Genomic DNA, 13,879 nt, shown 5'->3' on the forward strand with positions numbered 1-13,879 from the left:
AGTTATTGTGATACTGAAATTAATCTTCCAGTTCAATACTCTATTATACAGCAGTCCACAGCAATATGACTGAGATTAAAGGCTGTAATACATCGGTAAGCTTTAAACTACCTGCTGACGTCTTTTTTTTACATTATTTATTTTGATTAAAGGCATAATGACTGTCCTTGTGGAATGGTTGTAATAGCATAAATAACATTAAGTAAAAAAATAAAAATAAAATAAAATTTCTTAACACAGTAGTAATTGCACTTAAACAAAACTAGTCAAGTTTCCAATTATCTTTCAACAATGGTGTCTCTGTCAATGGTATAATAAAATACAGCATTAATGATTATTTCTGTTAAAAGACACCATAACAACAACAAAATATTTTACCACATTATTCTAAGCAATGGTATTTATGATAAAATATAAGCCAGTGTTTCTTAAAGTTTTACAGAGGCATCTGTACATTTCAACCACCAGCAGTGTTCCAATATCCAATGTGATACCTACAAACATGCAGATTTGTATAGAAATGCCTATTTGGTATGCTTCAGATAAGCACAGAGAATAAACAACAGGGACAGCAGACATTCAGGTCTGAAGACTTCAAAATGGAAAATGAGAGAACAGTGCGTATGAACTTGAGAATACAGTAATTTGAGCCAGTACCTAATATATATTTGCATATAACTAGCTGGGTATTGTGCAATCTACATTAGTCTTTGGCCTTTGGTTGATAAAGCTGGACTGTCTGTAGTATCTCTGGTACAAAGCAGTAGCAGAATCCAAATTTTCTGAGGTATTTTTAGGCTTTCAGGTTATCCTTATTAGCTTTTTGAAATTTGATAGGAAACCGGGAGTGGTCATGAAGTCAGTCAGCACATTTAAGGTATGATTACAAATATGAGTATCATACAAAGATAACATGCCAATATCTTAGGTTAAAATCAACGCCACCAATGAAAGGACCTTATTTGCATCCTAACACAGTGGTTCCCAACCCTGGTCCTTGAGGCACCCCAACACTGCACATTTTGCATGTCTCCTTAATCAAACACACCTGATTCAGACCATCAGCTCATTAGTAGAGACTTCAAGACCTGAAATTGGTGTGTCAAAGACATCATCAGACATCAAAACAAATTATATTTCTACATACCAAAAATAATGCGCACTGTAAATCAAAACGATATCCTTTGTAAAATAAATTTGGTTCGATATTTGCCATTTAAAATTTGGAAGCACACAATAACTTTCTAAAACATGAGGGTGTGTATTACCAAGTATAAGAGGAAGGGCCAGCCGATAACATGTTTTACTATGTTCTCCGCATTCAGCTTCTCGTGAGAGTTTGGTCCAAACGTCACAAAGAGGTAAGTACCGCCTGCCGTCAAGGCACAGCCCAGGAAAGTTAAGATGTAGCGCTCTACAAAGACAAGCACAGGGATGTTATACTGCTCTGCATTTAATTTATTATATTACTAATACAATATATTAGCAAGTAGTTACTTGTTGCTTAGCAACTCATGGCCTCAATCTTTTGAATAAATAGCTGAGAAAATACAGCTGGCACATCAAAGCTAGCATTATGTTGTGAGTTATGCAACTGAAGGCAATCAGTATGAATTATCAGAATTTTGTTTCTTTTATTCCTTTATATGCACTGAGAAAGATGAGCAGAACTCACTCAAGAATTCTTGTGCCTTCCACTTTTCCCGCAAAAACAGGAAACCCAAGATGGAGCTTGCTGTGAAAATCAAAATAAACATGGGTTGTTACTTGAAATAAAATAAAATATACCTAAAAGGTTACTTCAGCTAGTTGCTAAAGAAACATCTCTCATTATCATTCAATTTAACTTCAAATACTAAAACTAAAATAAAAATTCATAAAAACTACATAGACATATTTCAAGAAAAAATTCGAACTAAAATCAAAATGAAAAGAAATTCTAAATATTAATAAAACTATACTAGTATCATGATACTAAAATAACACTCTATTACATATAAAATTAACATGAATATTTTAATTATATCATATGGTAAAAAGTTTAGTGAACAGTAAGTCAGACTATGAATACCTACATATAACAGACACAGCATTAAGTGGTGCTATAAGAGAGAGCGGTGCAAATGCGTAAGACACAAACAAGGCGCCCTCCCCCAGAACCATCAGCATCAGGCCAGACCACCAGGTCTTTGTGTAGTAGTATTGCCTCGGGTCTTTATTTCCTGCCAACGTCACATGACTTTGTTTCTGCAAGAGAAAACATCAGTCGTGATGACGTGTGTTTCTTTTACACCTTCTTATTAAACCCGCTCCCTTGGATACTGTAACAAACAACAGCTGGGTTATAAAACAAGATGTTGAGAAGTAAATAAAAGCGTCTGAATTTCACCTGACAGGGCGTAACCTGAACACACCCTGACCCTGAATCACAATGCAATTAGAAATGTAGGCTGCAAATACACACTTACCTGAATGCTGACTGAGATGCTGACCAACAGGTTTCCAAAGATAGCTAACAACGTTCCAATGAGGTTTTCCTGTGTATAAATCACAAAAATAAGACTTTGACGTGTCACCCATGGACAGGATAATAGTTTACAACATTTAGTGTGCATAAAAGCAAAACACAAGACACGTAAATCATCACGCAACCATCCGGAAAGTCATGTTAAAATGTATAGATGTTTACAATAACAAGTAAATGTGTATGTAATAGGAATGTAACGGTGACTAAATTGGATTACATGGAACTTAATGGTTGCCTTGCTCTTAAACAGCCAGTTTAGAAAAAACATACTAGTTATTTCAAGATCAGTTTTTGTAAACTCGTAAAAAAGAGTTTCGGTTTGTATTTGTAGTTTGATGTTTACTACAAACATCACGTCATAGACTCACGGTGTAAGAGTCTGCCGTCACACCGTCCTCCTCTCGTGCCATCCTCACGCCGTTCATCCTTAAATCAGATGATATTCCCGTTATATACGCATTACCGAGCCCGTCCCACAGCTCGGTCCAGTCGGGACTTGGACGAAAGTCAGCTCTACTTTCCTCTGTTTTGGCAGCGACTTTCGTAGATCGCCATTTTCGAAAAGTCGTACTTCTTTCCGGGTACACCTGTCAAGGGACTTGTGACGTTGTACACAGGTTCTGTGTGACGTCGAGTTTGAGGGATGTGATGAGGAACGCATTCTGTGCAAAAAAAAAACCAAACAAAAAAACCCCGCTGTGTGAGCAAAGAGTACTCTTTGGTATGATGGAGGACAAGTGAATCCACAATAACATTTTTACTGCTTTGACGAGTTTTATTTGGATGGTGAAAGTATGGAGGCTGTAAAGCCGCTTTGTTGTAATATGCACTTTAAAAATAAATTGAAAATAATGTTTTGCTGTTTACTTACTTAATTCAAGGTAAATGTTATCAAGTTATTTAATTTAGGATACAACATCTTACCTTTATAATACCATGCTTACTACTTTCTTACACAGTAGCCTAAAAAGTGGTCTGGTGGTCTACACTTGGAATCAGTTTTGGACAGCAGGTGGCACAAGTGCACCTTCGTAAAAAAAAATCCAGAGTCTGGTCATGGTTTGACTCTGCTGTTGTACCACACAGCATGGCATAAAACTCAGCTTTGGATATACAGCTTTATGTGAGAGTAGTTACCTCTAGAAAGCACAGTTGGAGTTAAGATCCAACTTTCTCAAGACCTACACCCAGACCAAACTAATACCACATCTGGGCCATAACCACCATAGACAAGAGTGGATCAGCAATATATCTTTTAATAAAGTTTCACTTTTGGGGAACCAGTTTTGAATGTTTAGTTACATCCTTATGCCAGACCCCCTGAGATCCAGACTAAGATCTGATTTAGTGAACTGAAATGCTGATTTTATACAGTAGCCAAGTAGTTTAAAGCCATAGAGGTCTTGTAAATTCCCTGCAGTGGTAAGGATATTGTGTCAATATGTGCTTGAGGTAATTATTATCTGTAGTTTGTTGGAAATTATTTAGTTAATTAAGAGTAATTACCCACGTACCCACAACAACATGTTTATATGAGACCAAGACCACAAGACTCTGCCTGAAAGCAGTTGTGACTTCACCTTGAGTAATACAATGTTCCAACACTGATATTTTGCAATTTTCCATTATCATATCCCAGAGCTATGAGGTTCTAACTAGGAACAATGATTATGACATTCATCAATTATATCTTGGCACAGCTGAAATGACGCACAAACCATTCCTGTTGTTTTAGGGTCCACTAATTCCTGTAGGCGAAACAGGTGTATTCCAACTTTTTTTCACCTGCCAGTGACAGATAAAACACTGTGACAATAATGAGTAAATGTAAATGGGTTATGGTGTGACTGACATGAAACAAATCTGTGACCTTTCACCATTTCGTCAAGGATAAAAGAAACTACAGTCATTTCATTTTTTTGTAGAGAAGAGGTACACCCATGTTGTAATAGTTACTGATGTTATTAGAAATGTGTCATCACTGTACGCATGTTCAGATGTCATTGGGTTTGAAAGGCCTGTGGAAAGCGGACCTTCAGATCATCCATTGAAAGTACCAGGACTATTTTAAACTCCTGATCAGTATGCAAAATGTCCAGAAACATTTAATCGATTAGTCTGGATATCCGCTCAAATGGATTGGAAATAAACAGGAAGATAAGACATTTTACCTAGCAATAATTTGAATAACAATTTGCACAAAAAAATTAAAAATAAATAATAAAATAATAAACCTGTAGTTTTTTATGATTATTATTTAGCAATAAAAATAACCTGTAAAAAATAGGAACAGAAAACATCTTTGACAGCAAGGTATCAGATTTATTTTCCTAGTTTCATGGAATATATCAGGAATGATCATTTGACTTGAGGCAAGATCTGAATATCAAAAGTATTAGAAAGAATTTTACAAAACATTGGAGAGATGCCACAGTAGCCTGTAGATGCATCAGACAGTTGCAGAGCATCAGGCTTCCCTGCCGTGATGTTTCCAACACTAATTATGAATGATTAATAATGCTTCTATCTCTGTGGTAATTTACGCCCTTGCACTGACACCCGGAAAAAAAGGAACATTCTTTCCCTTAAGGCCTGTCCTCAGGAGGGGAACAGCACTCCTGATGGAATGATGTAACTTACTGTGAAGTTTCAGAGTAAAATCTTTAGTATGGCCTCTTTCAATTTCAACTTTCTCAGAGAAAGAAGTACAACAGAAGCTTTAGCTTATGTTTTCAAAGTTTTAACAGTTGAAGTGAAAACATTGCAGTTGAGTTTTGTACAATTTGTCATGTACATACATTTTTTTTGTACCGTTAAGTATAATATACCAGAAAATTGTTTATGCCTGTCACTGTCAAAAAATCTGTGGCGCAGGAAATAGCCCCTCAAAACAGACTCTAAATATGCAAAAAACAGAAGTTCAAAGAAGGGGCATGAAATCAGCCTAAAATGGAAAATGACTTTCAGGACGATTGTGCAAGGTGTAATTCCTCTTTACCTTTTGATGTATTTGGGAAATACCAGAAAATGATCTTTTCACTTCCTGAAACTCTATTATTTTATGTGTAATAAAATGGAATGACACGGGGAAAAAAGTATTGAACTACTGAAATGTGTTTAATACTTTGTACAAAAGCCTTTGTTTGTATTGACAGCTTCAAGACACCTCCTGTAGGAGAAACTATTCGCATGCATTGCTCGGGTGTGATTTTGGCCCATTCTTCCACACAAACAGTCTTCAAATCTTGAAGGTCCCATGGGCCTGTTCTATGAACTCTAATCTTTAGTTCTTTCCATAGATTTTCTATTGGATTCAAGTCAGGTGATTGGCTGGGCCACTCTAGCGGCTTTATTTTCTTTTTCTAAAACCAATCGAAAGTTTCCTTTGCTGTGTTTGGGATCATTGTCTTGCTGAAATGTCCACCCTTGTTTCATCATCGTGCTACTGTAGGTGTTGGGACTGAACCAGCTAATATTAATTTCCCAGGATTGCTTTACTGATAGATTTCAACTGGTGTCTTGGTTTTCCATGCCTTTTTTGCACCTCCCTTTCTTCATGTGTTCACTCATTTTTCCCTGTGTCATTCCATTTTATTACACATAACTTAATTTCTGAACTTATTTTATTTTATTTTTTTGTATGTAAGGATTACTTGGGTCGTTACCGACATCTGGTGAAAATTTCATGTCAACAGCATCTTTATAAATATATTTTCTGAGAAAAATGGTGACGCGTTCAATATTTATTTTACCCGCTGTATATATATATTAACTAAACGGGTCAAATGTATGTAATCTTCAGGTGTGGTTTTGTTTCATGTTGCAAGTGTATATTCTCTGAATAAGAATTCTTTAAAACGTTCCTTTTAACCACAGCATTTTTTCTGTTGTTTGTTTTAGTTTATATGAAGCACATTCAGCTCACGCCTCAGAAATGAAAACATACTTTACATATGAGTAAGTCAAAAGCTCTCTAAATAATACAAAATTAGCTTGCAGTATGTGACAGCAGCCACCTGTTTTAAAGTGTCAGTGAAGACCTGTTATGATGATTTTAATTAAGCAATATCTGTACATTGCTTTTGCATCATGATCATGAAATTAGGTTTATGTGACACAATTATAAGGAACATATAGTTCTATTTAAACATATAGTTCATCCACAATTGGAAACATGACTGACTCAGAATGAGTTATTCTGAAGACTGTGCAGTGTCATTTCTCTCCATGAATTTACTATTAATAGAGACTGCAACTTCAAAGCTTCACAAAGGATGCAAAAGCACAGAATACAGTAATTAAAGTGGCCTATAACTTGTGCGCTGTATTCAAAGTCTTCTTAATGATGTGATATTATTCGTTTTCAGTAAGTAACAACTTCAGTTTCTTGGAAACAAACAAACAGACAAAAAATGAAGAGTACAGTTCTTCATAATTTTCTTATTATGTAACACATGAAGAAAGAAAGTTGGTTTGGAACAAAACAAGGGTGTTACTTTAGTGCATTTCATAGGGAAGCCAAAAAAGATTTTTTTCTCCTGGACATCAGTCAGATTAAATGGAGTTTAGGTCTCCTGCTTCACTGATTTTTCTCCTAAAAAAGATCTCTCATGTGTCTCTTTAGCAATGTCACAATCTGTGCTCAGATTTCTCATCCAGCATCTCCAGGACCATTTTTCCATGTTTGAGTAAAATGTATTCCTCTGGTATGGTATATAATACTTCATCATTTATCAGTCAGTTCTTTCTTTGTTGTATTGAAACAAGCTAGCATACATGCAATTGCCAATCTTTATGTTAATACTAAATTAACCTCTCTCCCACCCACTTTAACAGCAGAAACTATCATATTTCATTATGAGTGAGAATTTCCACAGCACAGATAGCCTACAGCAGATAAGCATCAAGCAGCAGTGTAAACATAGCATAAACAAAACATAACTTGAATTTCACTAAACTAGACAATTTTTTAAGGGCACAGTGTATTATGATTCTTCATATGCTTTCATGGCCCTATAATCCTTCCTATGCCTTTATGATACTGTGTGTCTGTGTGTGTGTGTGCGTGCACACACTCAGGGGGTTATTCAGACTAGCTGACAGACCAGTTGTCGGCACTTCATCCCTCTAATAAATCAGGCATTTCTAAAACTCTACCTGTATTCATGCTACCTGCAGGCTCATACTTCAATGGCAATTTAGTCTTTCTTTACAGCCTCTGTCATTTGAAATTCAGCAAGACAACAACTTAAATGCAATGTTTTCTTCATGTTATGCTGGCTGATATGACTCCAGTTTCACTTAAATTTACAACTGAAAGGCTTTTACAAAAAATTACAACTGAAATCTTTGAATCTGAAGTTAATCATTTGAGAAATTCATCATTTTAACCTTAATTTATTAATAAAAATAATTTTCTTATGCAAATGTGCTGAAACGAGTTTATATCTTCATCAGAACAACTTGCTCACCGAATGGATCCTCTGCAGTAAATGGGTGCCGTCAGAATGAGAGTCCAAACAGCTGATAAAAACATCACAAAAACCCACAAGTAATTTACACAACTTCAGACCATCAGTCTTGTGAAAAGTTGCATAAGAAACAAGTCCATCATTAAGATATTTTTCAACTTTAAATCACTGCTTCTGATCAAAATACCAGAGTCCGTAATCCATAATAATCCTTCCTCCAGTGAAAATGTCCATCCTATGTTGTTCTCTCCGACATATTTGTTTAGAACCGTTCTAGACTGTTTTTGCTTTTAAACGGAGCAGCTTTTCACTTCACAAGGTGGACTGGAGTTGTGTAGATTATTTGTGGATTATTGTGATGTTTTTATCAGCTCTCATTCTGATGGCACCCATTCACTGCAGAGGATCCATTGGTGAACAAGTGATGTAATGCTAAATTTCTCCAAATTTGTTCAGATGAAGAAAAAACTCGTCTACATTTTGGATGGCCTGAGGATGAGTAAATTGTCAGCAAACTTGCATTTTTGTGTGAAGTATTCCTTTCAGTCTCTCTGTATGAAACACCTTGATTTCAACATCCACATGAAACAAGACTTTTTTAGCAGCAGGCCATCAATATGCTTTATATAATTGTAATGTTTAATTTAATGTTTTTATTTTTATATTATTTGCTTTTAGTTCTATTTATTTCTTTGTTTAAATATAAATTATTCAAAATAGATAATTATTCGTCATAGACCTTATGGGGCCATGCAAATGAGTTAGTCACAGTTGAGCGGTTCTACACAGACTCATAAAATTCATCTTCTCTTTTAATGTCACTTCTTCGGTCTTGTCATATGTGGGTGGCTGTCTTTAAAATCCCCTCCAGCACGAAAACGTTAGTTACAGACCAAAGGTAATGAAAACTTCCCTGACAAAAGGACTTTTGAAATAGCAAATAAACTCAGTCCTGTTTCATTAGTCAAGAATGCTTGAACGTTAGCGTTTGCAGCAGCGATGATGAAAACGAAGCTAGCTGCTCCATGTCACTCTATTTTTGGCCTTCACATTTTACTCCGGAAGCGAGTTTCTGGCGATACCTGATTTTTTTGCGATGGAATGAAGGTTCGTTAGAGGGTTGTGGTAAGGCAGGCTTTTCCTAAAACTTCCACAGGTTTAGACATTCCTTGGTACGCATTCAAAGGTATTTAAACATTGATCCAAGAGACAACTGTGACAATGACACCTCAGTCCAAATGTGAGCGCAGCCATGAGGGAGAAATGAAGCATAACACTGTGACTCGCTTAATCAGAATGACAGTCATTAGAGGATAACAGGGCGTAACCATACCTTCTTCGTGTGTCATAACATTTGCCTTAGAAACACTAATTAAAATGTTCTCATGGCAAGAAAGTAAAGGTTTTGTAAAGCCTTATGCATACAAATAATTAGGTGATGAATACACAAAGGTAATGTTGTAATTGAGCACAGTATGACTGTTTGTATAAGACCCTGTAGCACAGTGCAGCACTTCACATTCATTTTATTTTTTCTTTGGTAGAAGGATGCTGCATGCCAACGCAGATATCAAATATAATAACGTCCACTGAAACAAAATGTGCATAATAATCCCCCTACTTTGTCATATGGGCCTCTGGAGCCTCTGGGTCTCTTATGGGCCTTATTGTAGCTGCATGTTTTTCTGCTTAAGAAAACTGTGAGGAATTGTGTTTGATTGGATGTTTTTCATTGTAGAAATACTCATCAATGATGCTACTCATGCCTGTGTAAAATATATATGACCTGCAGTGTTAAAATGAAACTTTAAAATGAAAATTTATAGAATTTACCACTGGCTAAATTTGTAACAATTTCGGGAATCATTATTTTTTGCATATACTCATAATGTGTTTGTGGATAGATAGATAGATTTTTGAAATGCAAAGACTAAAAGGGTATTTTGCAAAGACTGAAAATGTAATCTAATAATCTTTTCTTCAATCTAATCTTTTAACAGCAAATAATTATTTTTACAGTGTAACAAGTAACACAAGTTACATAATCACATTACGTTTTTATTACATTTGTGTTATTGCTGAATAGTGTTGAACTTTCTTCTCTTGCATCATATTCTTAATGCAATTTGTTTGAGCTGCACCCTCTACTGTACAGACGTGAATTTACATTTCCTTCCTTTACATTTGTAAAATAACTTTTTATATTAAAAACAAACAAGCAAGCCCTGCCCAGATTTAAAATGCAACTCAAAAGTAATGTGATGCATTACTTTCCATAAAAAGTAAGTAACGTAATTAGTTACTTTTTTAGGGAGTAATGCAATATTGTAATGCATTACTTTTAAAAGAAGCTTTTTATTACTAGTATTAGGTATTACTTTTGTTTTTTTTTGGTAAGAGAATTTATTTAGCATTTCATTATTTCAGCATCCCATAAAGGACTAAATAAGAATTTAGAATTTCATGCATGGTTTTAACCTTTATATTTCCACGATTACATGTCATATGTGCATGTAAAAGTGTGCTTACGTGCATATGATGATTTCTGGCAGGTTATTTATATGCACAAGTTCATAAATATATTAGGGTTAGGGTTAGATCACAACAACTTAAACATATTTAAAATGAAGCATAAAATAAAATAAAGTATATACATGTGTTATATATATTAATACATTAAATACATAATTTATTTTGATTGTAAAGTTGCAAAAAGGATTTTTTAGGAGTAGGATTTAGGTCTGTAATAGACATCTATGGGATGTCCTAACTGGGTAGCTAAGTAAACGTGTGTGTATATGTTTGATGACTTTTCGAGTGAATTGTCACCCGTCTAGGTCAGTGTTAATGCAATAACGGTTTGTTTGTGCAGACTTGGTGTTAATCGCCTTGTGTGTGTGGTGAAGACAAGAGAGGTTAATCCAGATGGAGAGATGGACATATGGACAGACACACAGGCGCAGCGGAATTGGAGCTTTCCACGATGAGCCCTGACTTTTCAAAAGCCATCACGTTGAACAAAAGGCCCTGTTTCATTTTCTTTCTGTTTGTTTGTCTCTCTTCCTTCATTTTTTCAGCACCTTGTAATCACAGCCTTTGTTAGCATTCGGTTCAGGTTGAACCTGTTGTGTTACTGTGGGCACAAACCAGCACCTTTTACTTCTACCTCCTCCGCTTTACACGTTGGCCCCTTTCTCTCCTTAGCCCCATCCTTTCATTTACAGGAGTGTACTAAAGCCATAACGACATGCTGCATTTGTCTTAGCCGAGTCTCTTCTGTTCTTCAGCAGGTGTCTGAGCAGGTGCATTCTGCATTCTTTCACTCCATGAATCACCTTCTCTGGTTAATCCACGGAGCTTCACTAGATTATAATCCTCTTCCTAGCCCATTATTCCTTGGGATTAAATACAGTGATATACACAAGAAGTCATTAATTAGAATGCATGAAAAGAAAGAGTTAAAAAAACATCTAAAGCTTTAGGTATACAGTGAGGCGGTCCACATCGAAAATCTAGGTTTGTAAATCGAATTTATAAATTAAAATAAATACACAGTTTGGGGATTTGGATAAAAAAAAGAAGCAACAAAACATAAAATTAACAAGAAATATTTAGGATTTTTCACTATATCTAGGTTACTGATAAAATGAACAAATCTGTGACATTGATCATGTGACGACAAAGCAAAAGGAGGAAATGCAAAATATTACAAAATTCTGGAATTCTGATAATAAATCATTTTTTTTTCCCAAATCATAATTTCACTCAAATAGTTTAAGATAAAATGTGAAATAGATTACATATTACAATTATATATTATTTATGCATTTATAAAGAAATTAAATGTGAAATACAGACATTTTCAGTTTGGACTCCACTGTGTATAAAAATATATTAACAGGAAATAGGAAAGGTTAACATTTTTTTTTTAAATCAACATTTAATGTCTAAAATTTGACAGAACTGTAAAAATGACTAAAAGCAAAAACTATGTTAATAAAATATATCAGCCTTTGTTGTATGTATTTGTTCAGTGTTTTTCTAACATGTCTGCCATTTTAGAATTAAAAAAAAAAGATTTTTTGGAATTAGAATGCTTCAAATGAAATGGGATGGCATATTTGTTAGCTAGCTTTTTTTTATACCAGTGTTAGTATCATTAAGATACTATTGTAGTTTTTTAAAAATTTAATTATTATTATGCTTTTGGATTTTAATTTTAGTTAAACTTCTAGTAAACTTCTAGTAATTAGCAATAGTTGTATTAACAATAGTTGTATGTTTTTATCCTTCTAAGTTTTTATTTTGTTTTATTTTGTTTTAAATATGACTATATAGTTTTAATGATTTTTATTTCCATTTTAGATATTTTAGTTGAAGTGAAAGTGAAAGTGCATGTCTAAATGAAAGTGCAAAATAAAATAAATAAAATAAGTTGAAAATAAAAAATGAAAATAAAATGTTCTTTCATTTTTAATTATATTATATTAAATTATTCTCATTTTCTGTTAATATTTATTTAATTTTTCTTTTATTAACGAAAGTATTATTAATAGAAAATAATATTTTATTACTTATAAATATTAAAAATCTTATTACTTTTATTACTTATACGATTACTTTTATAACAAGTTTTTTTTATGGTTTTAGTTTTAGTTTTGTGTAACAACCCTGCTTTGTATTTGACATTAATTTACACGGCTTAGAGATAAGTTGTTGATTTTGATTGGTGTCTTTCATTTGTAGTAGATAATTGTGATCATTATTTCTAATTTTATATAAATGGCAGTGTAATGCAAAAAAAAGCAAAACAGATGTTAAAGCAAATTTTTTTTATAACTTTCGCTTGTCTTCTCTAAATGTACTATTAAATGAAACTTTATTTTATTTTATTTTATTATTATTTTTATTCATTATTTTCCTCTTTACAAGGACACCAAACAACATTAAGGATTTCAGTAGTTACCTGAGCTCTACAAATGAATGGTTTAAAATGCAAATAGAGTTGAGACTTGTGATGAAAATCCAAAAATATTTTCTGTCTCTCTTCCTCTCACTCTCTCTCCTGTATGTCTTGCATTCTCTCTAACAAGACAGGACTTGTAGAGTGAAACTGGGTGAGAGATTTTGTGTTGCACACATGAGAGTTGTGTGTGCTCTCTAAAGTTGGAACAAAAGTACTTGCAAATTTTATGTGAGCGGTAGGAGGTGGTGTGCGTAGATTTTAAGGATGCAGTATGTGTGTGTGTGTTTGTAGGGGGCACATGTGTGTGTTATAGGAGTGTTGAAGGCTAGCTGGGTGATGGTTTGGACTTGTTTCCAAGGTTATTTACAATAAGCACATACTCTAGATTTTGTATGCGGGGTCTCGACATGTTTAGTTTCTAATGCTGTTCCCAATGTGGTAACAAATCCTGGAAAGCACGGAAACCTCACAATCCCACGGGAACATCTTAACCCATCCAGGGAAAGAATGAAAGGGAGAGAGAGGCAGATGCCTATCACACATACTCTCTGCCTCCCTCTTTCATTTGGTCTAATGAGGGATTGCTTCTTAATTATGCCAATTTTGCTGCCAGTTCCCAGTGAGAATCCCACAGACCATCACAAGAGCTTAGCAAATATTATTCCTCAGCAGCTCTGCTGATAGAAATCGAACGCCACACTAGCACAAACTTTACATGAGACACTAATCTGACATAAGAACAGCGTGTGTGTGTGCTGCTTTAAACCCACATTCACCCTTTATTCATTTACTCTTTCTTAATTTATATAATTTATGTTTTTCAAAATGACCAGCTGATAAGCCAGACTTGGAGTGATTCAGTAAATGAAGCTTCTTCCGTTAAAACAATTGCATTTCCCAATGTAAAGATTTATT

General features: G+C 34.5%; 1 protein-coding gene across 1 annotated transcript; it reads right to left on the reverse strand.

The window, feature by feature from the left end:
• Nucleotides 1-1,206: 1,206 nt before the first annotated feature.
• LOC107590884 (NIPA-like protein 3) lies at nt 1,207-3,121 on the reverse strand. Its single transcript, XM_016279828.1, has 5 exons — nt 2,896-3,121; nt 2,469-2,537; nt 2,076-2,247; nt 1,676-1,735; nt 1,207-1,414 (listed from the first exon to the last, which is right to left on the reverse strand). Exons 1-5 carry the CDS (start codon nt 2,950-2,952, stop codon nt 1,245-1,247), a joined length of 528 nt encoding a protein of 175 aa, XP_016135314.1. The 5' UTR covers nt 2,953-3,121; the 3' UTR covers nt 1,207-1,244.
• Nucleotides 3,122-13,879: the final 10,758 nt, after the last annotated feature.

Source organism: Sinocyclocheilus grahami, unplaced genomic scaffold (assembly GCF_001515645.1).
Source record: "Sinocyclocheilus grahami isolate Dianchi unplaced genomic scaffold, SAMN03320097.WGS_v1.1 scaffold134.1, whole genome shotgun sequence".
In the NCBI taxonomy this organism is placed as follows: Eukaryota; Metazoa; Chordata; class Actinopteri; order Cypriniformes; family Cyprinidae; genus Sinocyclocheilus; species Sinocyclocheilus grahami.